The sequence below is a fragment of the Passer montanus genome, unplaced genomic scaffold (genome assembly GCF_014805655.1).
Source record: "Passer montanus isolate IOZ18808 unplaced genomic scaffold, ASM1480565v1 scaffold188, whole genome shotgun sequence".
Classification (NCBI taxonomy): Eukaryota; Metazoa; Chordata; class Aves; order Passeriformes; family Passeridae; genus Passer; species Passer montanus.
The window spans coordinates 429756-446655 of record NW_024366270.1 but is presented as its reverse complement, the minus strand read 5'-3'; the positions used below and the strand labels follow the sequence as shown (position 1 = coordinate 446655).

Sequence of the window (16900 nt, the reverse complement as noted above, 5' to 3'; positions counted from 1 at the left end):
TCTCAGTCAGTGCATTCATTAAAGGACTGACCTAGCTTTGTTCTATATTTCAGGCTCATTCGTGTTTGCTGTGACTGTCACCGACGCAGATGCCGGCTCCAATGCCGAGCTCCATTATTCCCTCGTGGGGAAGAACTCTGAGAAATTCCACATTGATCCAGCAAGGGGGGCAATCCTGGCTGCAAAACCACTGGCAGGAGAGTCCGAAGTCACCATTTCTGTTCATGTGAGGGATGGTGGCCGGTATCCCAAGACAGACTCTACCACTGTCACTGTGAGGTTTGTGGACAAAGCCGAATTTCCTCGTGTTCAGGCCGAGCAGGAGACCTTCACCTTCCCTGAAAACCAAGCAGTTGGGACACTTGTCACCACCGTCTCTGGATCTTCAGCCAGAGGAGGCTCCTTGTCCTATTACATTGCCAGCGGTAACCTGGGCAGCACCTTCCTGGTGGACCAGGTGACAGGACAGCTTTCTGTCGGGCGGGCTTTAGATTTTGAAGCCGTGCAGAAATACGTGGTGTGGATTGAGGCCAGAGACACGGGCTTTCCCCCCTTTTCCTCCTACAAGAAATTGGAAGTATCAGTGATTGACGTCAACGATAATGTGCCAGAGTTTGAGCAAGATCCCTTCGTTGCAGAAATAGCAGAGAACCTGTCCCCACGGAAGATACTGACGGTGGCTGCTGTTGACAGGGACAGTGGTCTGAATGGACAGCTGAATTACGAAATAATTGAGGGCAATACCGAAAACAGTTTCAGTATCAATCGAGCCACTGGTGAGATCAGAAGTGTCCGGCCCTTGGACAGGGAGAAACTGTCTCAGTACACGCTAACCATAAAAGCTTCAGACAAAGGCACTCCGCTCCAGAGCACGACTGTCAAAGTTATCATTAACATTTTAGATGAAAATGACAACGCTCCGAGGTTTTCGCAGATATTCAGTGCTTCTGTGCCTGAAAATGCTCCTCTGGGTTTTACAGTAACACGAGTCACAACGTCAGATGAGGACATTGGGGTGAACGCAGTCAGCAGGTACTCCATAAGGGATACGAGTCTCCCATTTACCATAAATCCCAGCACTGGGGACATCACCATCAGCAGACCACTGAACAGAGAGGACACTGACCGCTACAGAATCAGGGTCTCTGCACATGACTCAGGGTGGACGGTGAGCACAGACGTCACTATATTTGTCACAGATGTCAATGACAATGCCCCACGATTTACAAAACCATCCTATTACCTGGAGTGTCCTGAGCTTCCTGGGATCGGGCTAAAGGTCACCCAGGTTTCAGCCACTGATCCAGATGAAGGGTCCAATGGTCAAGTCTTCTACTTCATAAAATCCCAGTCTGAGTTCTTCCGCATTAACGCAACCACAGGAGAGATTTTCAACAAGCAGTACTTAAGGTACCAAAACTCCAGCGGTTCCAGCAATGTCAACATCAACAGGCACAGCTTCATCGTGACATCATCAGACCGGGGCAGTCCCCCGTTAGTGAGTGAGACCACCGTCACCATAAACGTCGTAGACAGCAATGACAACGCACCGCTCTTCCTCGCCCCTAAATATTTCACTCCTGTGACTAAGAACGTGAGGGTTGGCACAAATCTGATTAAAGTTACTGCGGTGGATGACAAGGACTTTGGCTTGAATTCTGAAGTGGAGTACTTCATCTCTGATGAGAGCAAAACTAATAAATTCAGACTGGACAGGAGTACAGGCTGGATTTCTGTGTCATCTTCACTAATGGCTGATTTGAACAAAAACTTCCTGTTTAAAGTGAAAGCCAAGGACAAGGGTAATCCCCCACTCTCATCTGAGGTAGCTGTTGAAATAGTAGTGACAGAAGAAAATTACCATACACCCGAGTTTTCCCAGAGCCGCATGAGCGTTACTATCCCGGAGAGCTACTCTGTTGGAACGGTGGTCAGGACGGTTTCAGCACGAGACAGAGATGCTGCTATGAACGGATTAATCAGCTACAATATTTCCTCTGGAAATGAAGCTGGAATCTTTGCTATTAATACCACCACTGGTACACTGACACTAGCCAAACCACTTGATTTTGAGTTACACCAAAAGCACGAGCTGGTTGTTACTGCCACGGATGGAGGGTGGGTGTCCCGAACAGGCTACTGCAGTGTCACTGTCAATGTCATTGATGTCAATGATAACTCCCCAGCATTCAGCCCTGAGGAGTACTTTCCCACCGTGCTAGAAAATGCCCCCAGCGGGACAACTGTTATTAGTTTAAACGCCACTGATGCTGACTCTGGATCTAACGCTGTGATTGCGTATGCCATCCAGTCCTCAGACAGTGACCTCTTTGTCATTGACCCCAACACAGGAACCATCACCACCCAGGGATTTTTAGACTATGAAACAAAGCAGAGTTACCATCTAACAGTAAAAGCTTTTAATGTTCCAGATGAAGAGAGGTGCAGCTTTGCTACTGTCAACATCCAGTTAGAAGGGACAAATGAATATGTGCCCCGTTTTGTGTCCAAGCTTTATTACTTTGAGGTTTCAGAGGCAGCCTCCAAAGGTACTGTTGTAGGTGAGGTTTTTGCAAGTGATCGTGATATGGGCATTGATGGAGAAGTCCACTACCTCATCTTTGGCAACAGCAGAAAGAAGGGCTTCCAGGTAGATGAGAAAAGTGGCCAGATCTACGTTTCAGGACCTCTTGACAGAGAAAAAGAAGAACGGATCTCTTTGAAAGTCCTTGCAAAAAATTTGGGGAGCATTCGTGGCGCAGATATAGATGAAGTAACTGTTAATATCACAGTCCTGGATGCCAACGATCCTCCCGTTTTTACCTTGGGAGCCTACAATGTACGGATCAGCGAGGGTGTTCCTCCAGGCACCCATGTCACCTTCGTCAGTGCCTTTGATTCAGATTCTGTCCCCAGCTGGAGCAGGTTTTCCTATTTCATCGGGTCTGGCAACGAGAACAGCGCCTTTTCCATCAACCCACAGACGGGACAGGTGACGGTCACTGCAGAGCTGGATCGAGAAACGCTGCCTGTCTACAACCTCTCTGTGCTGGCCATCGATTCAGGAACGCCGTCTGCGACAGGAAGTGCCTCTCTAGTGGTAACTTTGGAAGACATCAACGACAACGGCCCTACCTTGTCCACCAGCCAAGGAGAAGTCCTGGAGAATAACCGCGCAGGAACTCTGGTGATGACACTTCAGTCATCGGATCCCGATCTCCCTCCCAACCAAGGTCCTTTCACGTATTACTTGCTCAGCACTGGCCCTGCCACCAGCTACTTCAGCCTCAGCACCGCTGGAGTCCTGACAACGACGAGGGAGATTGACAGGGAGCAAATCAGCGATTTCTACCTCTCAGTGATTACCAGAGACTCTGGCGTTCCTCAGATGTCTTCCACAGGAACTGTGCAGATCAAGGTAATAGACCAAAACGACAACCCGTCTCAGCCCAGAACAGTAGAAATCTTTGTTCATTATTATGGCAACCTCTTCCCAGGTGGAATTTTGGGCAACGTAAAGCCGCAGGATCCAGATGTGCTAGACAGCTTCCAGTGCTCCCTCACCTCAGGAGTCACCAGCCTTTTCAGCATTCCCGGGGGCACCTGTGAGCTGCACTCGCAGGCGAGGTCCACGGATGGCACGTTTGACCTGGCCGTCCTCAGCAATGACGGGCTGCACGGAGCTGTCACCAGCAGCGTCCGGATCTTCTTCGCGGGCTTCAGCAACGCCACCATCGACAACAGCGTCCTGCTTCGCCTGAGCGCCCACAGCGTGCGGGACTTCCTGACCAACCACTACCTGCACTTCCTGCGCATCGCCAGCTCCCAGCTGACGGGGCTGGGCACGGCCATCCAGCTCTACGGCCTCTATGAGGACAGCAACCACACCTTCCTGATGGCGGCCGTCAAGCGCGGCAGCAACCAGTACGTGAACCCCAGCGGCGTGGCAACCTTCTTCGAGAGCATCAAGGATGTCCTCTTCCGTCAGAGCGGGGTGCGGGTCGAGGCCGTGGACCACGACTGGTGCCTGCAGAGCCCCTGCCAGAACGGAGGGAGCTGCCTGAGGAGGCTGGCGGTGGGGCCCGCCCTGAGGACCCACGAGAGCGTGCCCGTCATCATCGTGGCCAACGAGCCGCTGCGGCCCTTCATGTGCAGGTGCCTGCCGGGGTACGAGGGCAGCCTGTGCGAGACCGACGTCGACGAGTGCCTCCCGTCGCCCTGCCACAACGAGGGCACCTGCCACAACCTGGTGGGGGGCTTCTCCTGCAGCTGCCCTGAGGGTTTCACCGGCATGGCTTGCGAGAGGGACGTCAACGAGTGCCTTTCCAACCCCTGCAAAAATGGTGCTGCCTGCCAGAACTTCCCAGGAAGCTTCAACTGCGTTTGTAAAACCGGGTACACAGGTATGCTTTTACTCCTCTATACACCTTAGAGTCCAGAAAAGATGGCAAGAGTACCTTCTTAGCCCAAGATTGTCTGAATACAAGCATCCCCACTGGATGAAGAGATCATGCAAAATGTGGTATTAATAGTGTGAAAACTCAGAATACCCAGGTGCCTGCAATATTATTTTATTTTAGCTCTCTCCCAAGGCAGATCTCCATTACCTGATTTGCATTAGAACAGAAAGATTTTTGCCAGGGCTATTCAAATTTTTTAAATGTGTGGAAACCATTTCCAATGCTTAAGTATGATTTTTCTGTACATCTTATTGTTATGCATATTGTGGGAGCATTTCAAGTCTGCTAGAAGTGTGCCAAGCAAGAAAATCAGCCTCTGCCCCAAATTATTTGCAGACCAGAAAACAGATGAAGAATATGGGAAAAAAAACAGAATTCAGGCAAAATGATCAGCCCCTCTGTTCTGTATTTTGTCCCTTTGTAATTTATTTTTTTCATTAAGTGCAGAAATGTCTGCAGCATTCCTACCCCTTCTGAGTATTTTTCTCTGATATTTATTCCACATTCAAACACAGCAGCATTATAACCCAGAAAAGCAGGCTGGTCTGTTCTTCTGCCACTAGTAGGATATTTAAGGGAGATCTGAACAATTTTATCCAGTGCTTATAGCCACTTTTCATAGAAATCAGAAAAAAAAAAATCTAACCAGAGGAGAATAGGTGAAGCTTTCATTGCCTTTTCTAAGGAGTATTTCTGCATTGAAGAAGCCCCAGGGCAACCCAGCTCAGCACAGCTGTGAGAGACTTGCCACCACCACAGCTCACTTGTAACCCAGAAGGGATCCTCTGTTCCTTTGGGTTTTTTAGTTAAAGCGGGTCTGTGCAGGACAGAATGGAGGGGAAAGTTAATTTCAAAGTAAAGGTTTCATTACTTAATTTAAATCACAGCTGCAGCAGTGGATACATATTCAGTGCAGTATCAAGGACGGTGGTGAGATCTTCTGCATGAAACTCACAAATGTGCTCCTGAGCCTCAGGTCAGGAGCAATTGCTGTTAATTGACAAGCAGTTCTAATTAAGTTACCACCAATCCAGGATTTTATTTCATGTTGCATTAGCATATCAAATTATTTTGCCAGGAGCATGGCAAAGTAATTCTAGAGCACCTATGCCCTGTAACTCTTGAGGTTGTTAGCACCAGAGAGTACATGGGCATGTGTTTGCTGTTGCAGTGAAGCAAAACGCTTCATTAACTCCAGCAGCAAACTACGGTGTATGCCTCTAGACTGTAATTTGAAACATTTATGAAGCATCCAGCTGATTTCTTCTGGTATTAAATTCATACATTAATGCTCAACCCTTATGTCAGCTAAAAATCAAGCACTGCATGTGACAATTTAAAAAAAAAAGAGATGAGTATTTTTACTAAGAGAATGTGATGAGAGACTCTTAGAGTTTGAAGTGTTGGATTTCTTTCATGCCATGAATTAAATGTGGCATCTGATAGGAAGCTTTCTTAAACTCCTTGTCAACACAAATAACCTTAAAATAGACTGCCAGTGAGGCAGACGTTTCTATTTGGGAGTCAGATGTTGTTTAATCAGTTGGCCATTGCAGCATCAAGAGTTATTAAAGTGTCCTGAGATTAATTGATCCAGACAGAAAACAAATGGCACCAGTGTAATTAAAAGAGAAAATATCTTTGGAGTTTAATATCAACAGAGCTTATTAGATAAGATCACCGTTATCACACAGTATATTTAGACATTTTATGTCTGCAAAAGCATATTTGAATTTCTTCAAATTAAATATTCAATAGGTTCTGCAAACAAATGTCAGTGTACTGATTGTTTGAGAATGCTTGACATAGAGGCTATTATGTCATTATTATACTGCCAACAGAAAGAGAACACAGCTGCTTGGGCTCTTAATTTGCATTCATTTGTGATTAAAGATAGCCACAGTAGATGTAAAAATAAAGCCTCAAACTGTTTCTTCATGAATCTAAGCCTTGAGTGCCTCAACACCAACAAAAAAGAGGCATCCAAAATAGTGGATTTCTAATTTAGTTCCCCATATACATAGGTTTGCTGCTTCTGTTGGAATGAAAATACAGTCTCATAATTGAATTTGCGTGCTTGGTAAAAAAAAAATATTTACATAGTAGTGCATGCAAGAAGAAATTAGAATTTTCTGGGACAGACTCTCTGTTCACTGTAAATTAGAGTACATGAGCTGTAGACCTTTATAATGGTGTACCTGAAAACTGAGAGTCTTACTTTTCCTTGATTCATTATGTTTTGTCAGCTGCATTTCACTTCATCATACTGCGAAAGGTAATGTCATTTTTTTAACTGGATAGGATTATAAAGACTGATTACCTCAGAGCAACATCATTAGGGTTTGAACAATCTGTTATAATTATATCTCTTAATGATGAACAGGTTTTGTTTTTAAAATAATCGCTTTCTGGAGGGAATATGCTTGGTGATTTACAGTAGTTGTCTGCCCTTCCTTTGAACCCTTCATTTCCTGTTTTCCAGGATTCATTAAGATGAAGGAATGTAAGTTTGTGAAGTTGTTTCAAATGCAAGATTAGAATGCTAGAACAACCACTTTAAAGATGGACACAGAGAACCACAAAAACTAAAACTCCCAAATCAGCTGAAATCTTAACTGAAGACCATTCAGCTGGTGTCTGTTCCTCCTACATTTTTCAATTAACAAAAAAAAAAATATGTTTGAGGAACTTAGATTTTTGCATAAGCCCCTGCCTGTGATAACATCAGCTGGGGGTGATGAATGATAAATGTTGAACGCTGTCTGTTACCAATTATCCAGCATGCTTCCTAATTTTCACGGTCTTGAGAAAAAGATCTTTCTGATGCAGAAATGAATACCTTGCTTCTTTCAGAATTTCAGCCAAGAATTTATCTATAAACTCAGCTAACTTCAGTTTTCATCTAGGCCAATTTGGATGGGACTTTGAGCACTTGGTCTCGTGGAAAATGTCCCTGCCCATGGTAGGGGGTTGGAACAAGATGGTTTTTAACACCCTTTCCAACCCAAACCATACTATGGTTACATTATTCTGGTATTTTAACCACACTTCTGTTGGTTTCAAGAGCTCTTCAAACAACAGTTAAGCATAAAGGAGATGCTGTTATTCATTGGTTAAAGTAAGTGCAGCTGAAATAAATATCCATATTCTCTTGCTGACTCAGCAAATGTGCCAGCTTTAATGTTAGTTGAGAAGGAGTATTTAGTTAGATTGAACTGCAAAAATCTGAGTAAGCCTGTTTAGCTCCACTTGATTTTTTGTGAAAACTGAGCAGCATCACTGAGCTATTTTAAGCATATCTGTCTCACTCTTGCTATGTGCTCTCCTTCATGAGTCAAAGACCACTACTACAGACCATAAATTGAAAACAAAGAAAACAGCAAAATCTCACATAAAAACTTAGCTCATCCTTCAGTCATGCCCATTAGAGAATAAAACATAAATAAATACCCCCAAAGCATAATTAGATTCAGACACTGGAAAAGTTTCCTGGATTTATGGTGCATCTACAAGTGACGTATTAACCGCAGGAATCCTCCAGCGCTCCATTTCCACCCTGCTTGCAGTCACACATGGAGAGCTGCTGCTCACATGGAAGAGCTGCTTGCAAACTGTGGGTTAAACAAAAAAAGTAGAAGCGGGGTGAAAAACAGGAGGTTTTCTTCATTAGGTGACCCTAGTTGTTAAACTCTGAAAAAGGTAGCATTGTTCATAAAGCACAGTCCTGGTTTGCTACAGTTTTAAGTTGCACCAGCAACCTCTAAGGACTGGTGCATTCCTATCGTGGGAGATGTAGAATTACAAGATATATGGGACATACAAGAATGGACACCCTCTGTGCAAGATCATGTTGTACTTTTAACTTAAATGTACGCATATGGTGTAAGAAATAAAACTATTAATTATCGATGCAGAAAGAAGCATTAGGACAATCTTAGCCCTTGTTTTATGCATATAGTCTGGCTGAGATGAAGTTCAGGAGAAGTCTGGAAGACTGTGGCTGCTTTTGTGAATTTCTGCAGTGTTGCAGGGAGGATGAACATAATGACACTTCGAAGTTTTTGCTGAGCACAGTCAGTGAAGGTTGGCACTGCTGGCAATAGGACGACAGGTTCCAAGAGTGGGATGTAGTGGAGGTGTTGCTAAACTCATCAAAGCCAAGCACTGAAAACCTCAGAAATGAAGACCATTATTTTTGTAATGTTTCCATGCAAAGAAAATTTTAGTTTCATACATGGAATACACATGTGTGTATTTGGTGTCTGTTAAAATCTTCACATTTTCTCTTGGTTCCCTTCCTTGCTGAAATGAATTATGTGATTTCAGTTTGTTCTCTGGGGAATAATCTTTACCACATGTGACAATGTCTGCTTAGAAAAGGACTGTATCCAGGGTAGCTTGTTTTAGCTCCAGAGGACTGTGGTCCCTCCAAGTCAGGAAGGAGGTTGTAATTGATGAGGAAAAATAAGAAAAATCATATAATGTACAATAGCAGCCTCTGTTCAGCATGACCTGCTTGTGCAGGGTCCAGCAAGGGCTGTCTGTATCTCCTTTGCACTCAACAGGGAGAAAAAAAATACGTTTTTACAGTTCAGTTTTACAATGCTGAAATAATTCAGCATTGCTTTTAATTGAATTATCTCTCTTTTATAGACACCAGTTAATAAAATAATTCAATTAAAACAACAGTCCACCAGTACCTATAGTCACAATGAGACACTTGAAACGTGGAGTTACTTTCTTTGGGCCACACATTATGCCTATGGCAGGGCTGAGGGCAGCCCAGCGTCCTGTCTGTGATTCCTCTTTCCATCCCAGAGCTGGTCCCTGGCACCCTGTCTCCTGGCCATGTGTTCATAACCTCATTACCTACAACACCAGCCTGACTTTCCTGTTTCCCTGAATAGTCTGACCTGGAAATTGCTTTTGTTCCCTCAACACAGGGAAAACGTGTGACTCCACTGTCAACTACTGTGAGTGCAACCCTTGTTTCAATGGTGGTTCCTGCCAAAGTGGGCTGGAGGGGTATTTCTGCCACTGTCCCTTTGGTGAGTACCCTTCTCTCCTTCATCTCCCCTTTCCCTAGTTGTATTTCTGTTTATTTTTACCTGCATAAATTATTTCTGGCTTGAAAATTATTCATGGTCTGGAAAAAACGCATGTTTTTAGAGGTTCAATTAACTCATTTTTCTTCAAAAGAAAGTTAAAAAGTGATGTGGTCGCAACAAATACATATTTGTCATTCCTAGTAGCAGGTCCTTTATCTCTCACAGAAAAAAACAAAAGACCCAGCCAAACAACTCAGTGCCTAAAAATTAGAAAGAATATTTCTGATTAGATAGATAGAGATAACTGTCTAAAAGTAAGAATAGATGCTTGAAATACTTAAATCAAGACTGTTGGCTTCCTAAAGAAGAAACTTGACTCAACCACACCTGGATCAGGGCTGAAGTGCCTTCACCACCAAGAATATCCAAAGTTCAGTCTGAAGGAAGAAGTATGATGATAACAAAGCTCTCCTGATGAATAACAGGCACTTTTAGTGGAGCTGAAGAGTAAGACCACTGTAAATAACATCAGTATTTTACATCAGAGAAGCATATAGTAGTGCCAAAATAGTTTCATAATTTTTAGAATTTAATTATCCCAGATTTGGTTTGTGGAACTGACCCAATAAAAACATAGAACAACATGGATATTTTAAGGCATCATTACATGACTGCAGCAAGATTGATTCTAAATGCAGAATCAAAACCTTAGTAATGAAGACCAATATTTTTATAGTTAATACAAAATTGCCATGGTTCATATGGAAAAGTATAATAGTAAATGTAACAAATTTTTAAATAAACAGAAATGTCCAGAAATCATCTACAGTGTTTTAAGGTTGCTGACAACCCTCTCGCAAAAGTGTAGTTCTCAATATGCATTTGTAACTAATGCTGAATATGTTTTTCTATTAGTATGTGGAATAATTTCTCTATTCTATTTTATTTCCTTTATTGTACATTTCCTCAGGGCAATTAATTTCCCATTGTAAATGTAACTAATATTCATACATTAAATCAGGGTTTTTTTCCCATTGTTGCTGCAGTAAAAGAAAAATCAAGGGAAATTATGTGACAGAGATCTGAAAAGAAGTATGTAGAATGCACCAAAATATGAATATCAGTAAAAACATGAGGAGGCATAATATTTTAATCACACATATGCTTATTTCATAAGTATAAAAAATGAACCACCCAGTGAGAAACAGTTCAGATAACAACCGCAGAGCGAAAAATAAACTCAACTTGCACATTTATTTCCATAGCTGGATTAATAAATGCCTGATGATAATTAACAGCCATGTCTTGACAGAGTTGTCAAGCTGGCTTGGTTTGGTATTTTCCAAAGAAGCACGGAACTCGACAAAGTGCTTTTCAATAGATGCATCTGTCCTTTGTAATTCAATTTTTAACTCTAAATACAATGTACCTCAGCCCCCAGCTGTGGGTAATAGCATTCTTCTGTTGGTTGTGTGATTTTAATTGTACATTAGAGGTTCCACAGCCATGTGGAGAGCACATCCATACTTCACTCCTGGGAGAAGGCACGGTGAGGAAAAACCTCCCCGATTCCAGACTACTTTTCGTTTTTCAGGTGTTTTTGGGAATCACTGCGAGCTGAACAGTTACGGATTTGAAGAGCTGTCCTACATGGAGTTCCCCAGTATGGATCCCAACAATAATTACATCTACATAAAGTTTGCCACCATAAAGAGTAACGCCTTGCTGCTGTACAACTACGACAACCAGACTGGGGAGCGGGCGGAATTCCTGGCGCTGGAGATAGCGGAAGGGAGGCTGAGGTTCTCCTACAACCTGGGCGCTGGCACGTACAAGCTCACCACGGCTAAGAAGGTGTCTGATGGACAGTTCCACACCGCCATCGCCCGCCGGGCTGGCATGGTAAGGAGGGCTAAAATGAGGATTTTAAGGCGCATTCAGTTTGGCTTCCAGGCAAACTCGGAGGAAGGTGAAATTAGTGGCATTGCGTTTGCTAGCAGAAACTGCAACTTTGGGAAAAACCTCCTTCGTTTCTGCCTTATTCCAAGTGACTCAAAGCCCTGTGGCGATTTGTTTGGGATGATGATGTGTAATGAAAAAAACGTGTGCAAAGTGCCCCCAAACTCTCAATGTGAAAAATGAGAGCCAGGAATAATTAATGACATAGGTGATTACGCACAGGGCTAATTAACTGCTGTATATTACAGGGATGATTATCAGGGAATGCTAATTAGCCACAGTAATTGCAAAAAGCCTCAAAATAATTTTTCTCAACATTTGGAAAATAGAAGTGGACAGACTTAAAATTCTAGGCATCCATGACCTCCTTGAGCTAATTCAGAGATTTTTCCAATCTCATCAGATTGGGAGCCTGATTTTCCTCTGTAGCGTACATGTGAAGGGTTAAAAGGTGCTACATTAAGAGAATTTTTTGAGGGGAAGGAGGGAAGTTACTTCTCTCTCTGTCCCCCAGAATGCATCTGAGGTGAGGAATTCTGCCAAAAATTGGGACAACTGATTACCATATGCCTGGCACTCTGACCCCTCTCCTGCCTTAATTTTTTTTTCTCCAGAAAATGTTTTCTATTCCTCTTCTCTCATTTTTTAATAATATTTCCAAAGCAGAACATAAACCAAATGCTCTTTGAATCCAAGCCAAGTTTTTTGACTCTGCAGTGTTTGAGTTAGAAATGAAAGAAAATCTATTTGCCATCCATAATCAGTAACTATTGCCCAAGAGTTCCCTTTTCAGGCAGAAATGGCCAGCATACGTGGAATTCATGTTTGGAGTTAGTCATAGAGCAATAATATATTGTGAGGTTCCCCATTTTGGTTTGTATATGTCAAGCTAGAAGTGATGGAGGGAATAAAAGCAGTAAACTCTTCTACGCAGTGTGGCTCCATTGAACCCTAAACTCTATTCCATTTGTAGTGCAAGACCTGATATCTCCATTTATTCTGGGTATTGGTCTCTTCTCCCAAGTTACAAGCAACAGGAGAAGAGGAAATGGCCTCAAGTTGCAGCAGGGTAGGTTTAGTTTGAATATCAGTAAAGAGTTCTTCCCCAAAAGGGTTGTCAATGCCTGCAAAAGGCTGCCCAGCAAGTGGTTGAATCACCATCCCTGGAGGTATTAAAAAGATGTGTAGATGTGGCACCTGGGGACATGGTTTAGTGGTGGCCTTGACAGTGCTGGCCTAGTGGTTGGACTCTGCAGATCTTTTCCAACATTAAGGATTCTATGGTTCTGTGAAATCCAGTCTTCAGCTGGATTTGCAAATCCAATTTGTGTGTGTTTTTAAGACTTATATATCCAAATAAGATGAAGGATGGTTGTGATGTTGAGCAATGACTTTGATTTAGCTTTGATATCAGATATTCAATTTGCATCTTGCAAATTTAAAAATTTACATCACGGGTTCCTAATGGTAAAGCCCAAAGGTGCTTTACCTTTGCACCATGCACCAGGTTCCCATTCTAGTAATTAAAGTAGAATGTTACTTCTATAAATAAGATGTATATGGTAAAGTGTAGGGACACAGAGTAAAAAGTTGCAGCAAATAAATGAAGTACACTGAAGAAAAAAAAAAAAAAAACAGAGAAAGAAAATGTTTTGCTTGTCAGTGTGCCAGAAGACTGTAGAAGAAGAGAGAACATAAAAAGGACTATTTATAGAAATTTCAGCTATGAATGCTTCAGGCTAAAAGCAAATATTTAACACAACCTATGCCTTTGTATGATTTTTTTTATTTGTTTGTTTTTAATGTTTAAACCTCTTCAGTAATGTCAGCTGTTTACAAACAATATGTGAAGAGAATCGCCTTTGTCTTAGATATTTCTGCTGCAGGAAAAATGTCTCCCAGGTGCCCAAAACTGTATAAAATAGGCCCCCTTTAGGATTCCAAATCTGTCATTTCCTACAGCACAGTGGGATTTTATCGGAAACTGGTAAAATCATTAAGTTGTCAGTCCTTGAGCTATTGCAAAGTGACAGGATAGAAAGGCTCATAATGTGGCAAGGTAACTGTAGAGTAATGCTTAAGTAACAAGCAGGAACATTTGACTAACATTAGAAAATAAATTGTATGAACTCTGTTCCAAGTAAAATATATTCTCAAATATCCAGCCCTTCAGCTGGGGCTGGAGCTTGGCTTGCAGAGCACATAGCGATGTAAGTTAGGGAGATTATGCTGATTGAGCTAAGAACAAAAAAACTCATTTCAGTTTTTGTTGTTGATGTTCTGAAGGAAAAATATGTATGCATGTGGTGGCATACAGAGCAGCCAGCTTATTATTCTTTCTCTGAATTGTTTCATTTACACAGCCTATAATCTGCTTTGGAACTGCAGACTGACATTTCTTGGGAGAAGCACTTTGCTCATTTGTATGGAAAGAAATTCAAGATAAGCTTCCATTAAAAATAGCAGATTGAACAATTTAATCGTACTGTAGGGCATGATTTAGGGCTAAGAGCTCTGAATTTATTTGGTCAATACAGTGTGTCAGCTTGCAGCATGTATTTGGAGCTAGCACAGCCAATCTATGGGGATTTCAACAGGTTGTTGTTACCAAACTTATTTGCAGGCAGTAGAAAAAACCTCTGCAGAGTAATGATGTACTGATAGCCAGTGGTGCTTGCTCAGCTCCCATAGAGCAGTCTAAATCAAAATATAAACCTAGGCATTTTTAAAGGTGGCATTTGATTTAAATTGGCTGTAAAACTCTACCACACATCTAGCTGAAACATGAGGAGATGTACAACGTGGAGATTATGTTTATTTTTCTGAAAATTTGTTTTAAGGAATAACCTTCAGGGTTGGTTGGAGTTTCATTTTTTCAGCGCATCTGTTATTAATAAATCACTGTGGGGACAATTCTTTGCTAAATAAGGAATAAAATAAAAACTCCTTTTCAAATCAGCAGGAGTTATTTCATGATTTTAGTGACAGCCTTGGTTAGACTTTTATAGATTACAAATAGAAGTGCCATGAGTAGCTTTAGTGTAAATAAGTCAGATGGGTAGTCTCAGAATCACAGAATGGTTTGGGTTGGAAAGAACCTTAAAGATCATCTGGTTCCCATGTCATGGGCACAGAGACCTTCCACTAGACCAGGTTGAGGCAACGTTGTTGTCTAGGACTTGACAGCTTGGGGGTAAACATAGTAATAGTAACAACAATAATTAAAGAGCAAGACTGCTGTAAGTAGTGGTAATGCCTGGTACTTCTCGAAACATCAGCTTGGTCCCACTCTAGGTGTCCAGATGCTTCTCCATTGTCAAAGTTGAGATCCCTCCTGACCTCTTAGTCAAGGGGTTACCATTTGGTTACTTTTTGAGTTCTATTGAGTGGTTGGTTATTGTTTTTAACTGGTAATCTCAGTGTTTCTACTCCCAGGGTCATTTTTTTTAACTGGTAATCTCAATGTATGTACTCCCAGCTTTTGTAACATGCTTTTTATCAAGTTCAATATGTTTAATGTCATGGTTAAGCCCCTGAAGGAACTCCCTTTGTGATCGGAAGGGGCAGCTTTTTGCTCAGATTATCTGAACCATGTCAGGAGTAGGATATGGTATGAGCCAAAATAACTTCAGTGTCCAGGAGTAAAGCAAACAAATATGAGAGAAATGCTGTCCAAATGTGAAAAATTGGTGTTTAAATCTATCTCTATATGAGGCAGACAGTTGGTTCCCTCTCTGTATCCACACTATGCTGGCAGAGTGTGGAGTTGAGCAGTGGCTCTGAAGCACCCTGCAATCCCATGTGACATCATGACATACAAGTGCTCCTTTCTGGCCAAGTCCTTGGTATAATACACTTAAATAGTGCATGTGATTGGGGACTAAAGCCTTGTAATACCCAGCATGTTTGTGTGTGTGCCTTCTGCAGGCAGCATCCCTGACGGTGGATTCCTGCTCTGAGGACCAGGAGCCAGGCTACTGCACTGTTAGCAACGTTGCTGTTTCGACTGACTGGTAAATATTTCTTCATTTTATGGCGTTAGTTTGGGTTTGGGTGGGGTTTTTTTTTAGAATAAGTTAAGAAGAAATCTCCCTGTAAAGCCAGATAAAGTTGGGATAATGATAAGGCTCCCAAGTGTCAGTTTCTTCCATCTTTGCAGCAGCAAATTAAATTTCCTGCGTGTGCTGCTGCTTGCTAGTTCAGGCTATGTTTCTGCATGGAGCTGGATCACAACAAGGAGTTTGCTCAGAAATCCCCAGTTCTCAGCACCATCTCTGTCCCCAGGCTCTGGTGGCAGTCAGGAAGTGCATGGCCATGAGTAGTTTGCACTGTGGTACAAATGAGAATAACATCTGTTAACTAATGATTTGGGGTCATATATTTATTTAAACTGCCCCTCTCATTGCTCATAAAGATGTCAGAAATGAAATCATCTGATTAGTGCTGTTGTTAAAAAAATATTAACAGTAAGTACTTTGACATTGTTTTCAGGTGTTTTCTGTTACAGTTTTGAGTTCGTAAACAGTGTCCAGTAAAGAAATCAAACTTTATTTCTGGTGTTTACTGTAACCAACTCAGTAGTCTTTGGCTCAGATTTTTGGAGATAACAGTAACTTTAATCCAAATTGCTTTGGCTAATTTCTTACAATAATCACAATGTTTCCTGCCACACAGGGTTTCCCTGCTAGCAGAGGTGTTACATATTAGTAAAACAATGAGTCCATCTTCCTGCTGTTTAATATCATCTATAATCTCAATTATAGTTGGGTAAAAAACCTTATTTGTTGTGATCTTAAGCACACTGCTCAGTCAAGTGATTGGAAATTCTGACATGTAAACTGAGTGTGAATTTACAGTCATAGTCACTATAACTGTTAGTTCAAGTGCTGTTGATCTCTGTGCCCCCTTATAAATGTGAAATACCAATTTGGGAAGAGGAATTTTAGCCACAGGCTGCAACTGATGGTTGCAGTTCCTGTGCTGTCATCACTATTCTGATGTCTGGTACTGATTAGTCATTTTTCTCTTTCACAGGACTCTCGATGTACAGCCAAATCGAGTTACTGTTGGTGGCATCAGGTCCATAGAGCCCATCCTTCAGAGGAGAGGACAGGTGGAAAGCCATGATTTTGTGGGCTGCATAATGGAGTTTGCAGTCAATGGACGTCCCCTGGAGCCCAGCCAGGCTTTGGCAGCCCAAGGAATCTTAGATCAGTACGTCTGCTATATTTGGGATCAAATGGACCCCGTTTGCAATAAAGGAAGCTGTCATGAGTGCTATTCCATTCAGACACCAACAGATATTTCTTGTTAGAAAAAAAAGACTGTAGAAGCTACTGTAAAATGTGAAAAATGTAGGAAGAAAGTGAATTTGGATTAAAGGTTCACTAAAGATTACAGAGTCTTAAAAACAAAAGCAGCATCATTACATTT

General features: G+C 42.1%; 1 protein-coding gene across 1 annotated transcript in view; it reads left to right on the top strand.

Moving 5' to 3' along the window:
* The window catches only part of LOC120500690 (protocadherin Fat 4-like), a 60835-nt gene that overhangs the window by 31206 nt on the left and 12729 nt on the right, over positions 1-16900 (top strand). The window contains exons 8-12 of the mRNA XM_039705896.1: positions 54-4403; positions 9404-9508; positions 11103-11410; positions 15395-15480; positions 16502-16681. Coding sequence (XP_039561830.1) covers positions 54-4403; positions 9404-9508; positions 11103-11410; positions 15395-15480; positions 16502-16681 — 5029 coding nt within the window. The remainder of the gene's footprint in view (positions 1-53; positions 4404-9403; positions 9509-11102; positions 11411-15394; positions 15481-16501; positions 16682-16900) is intronic.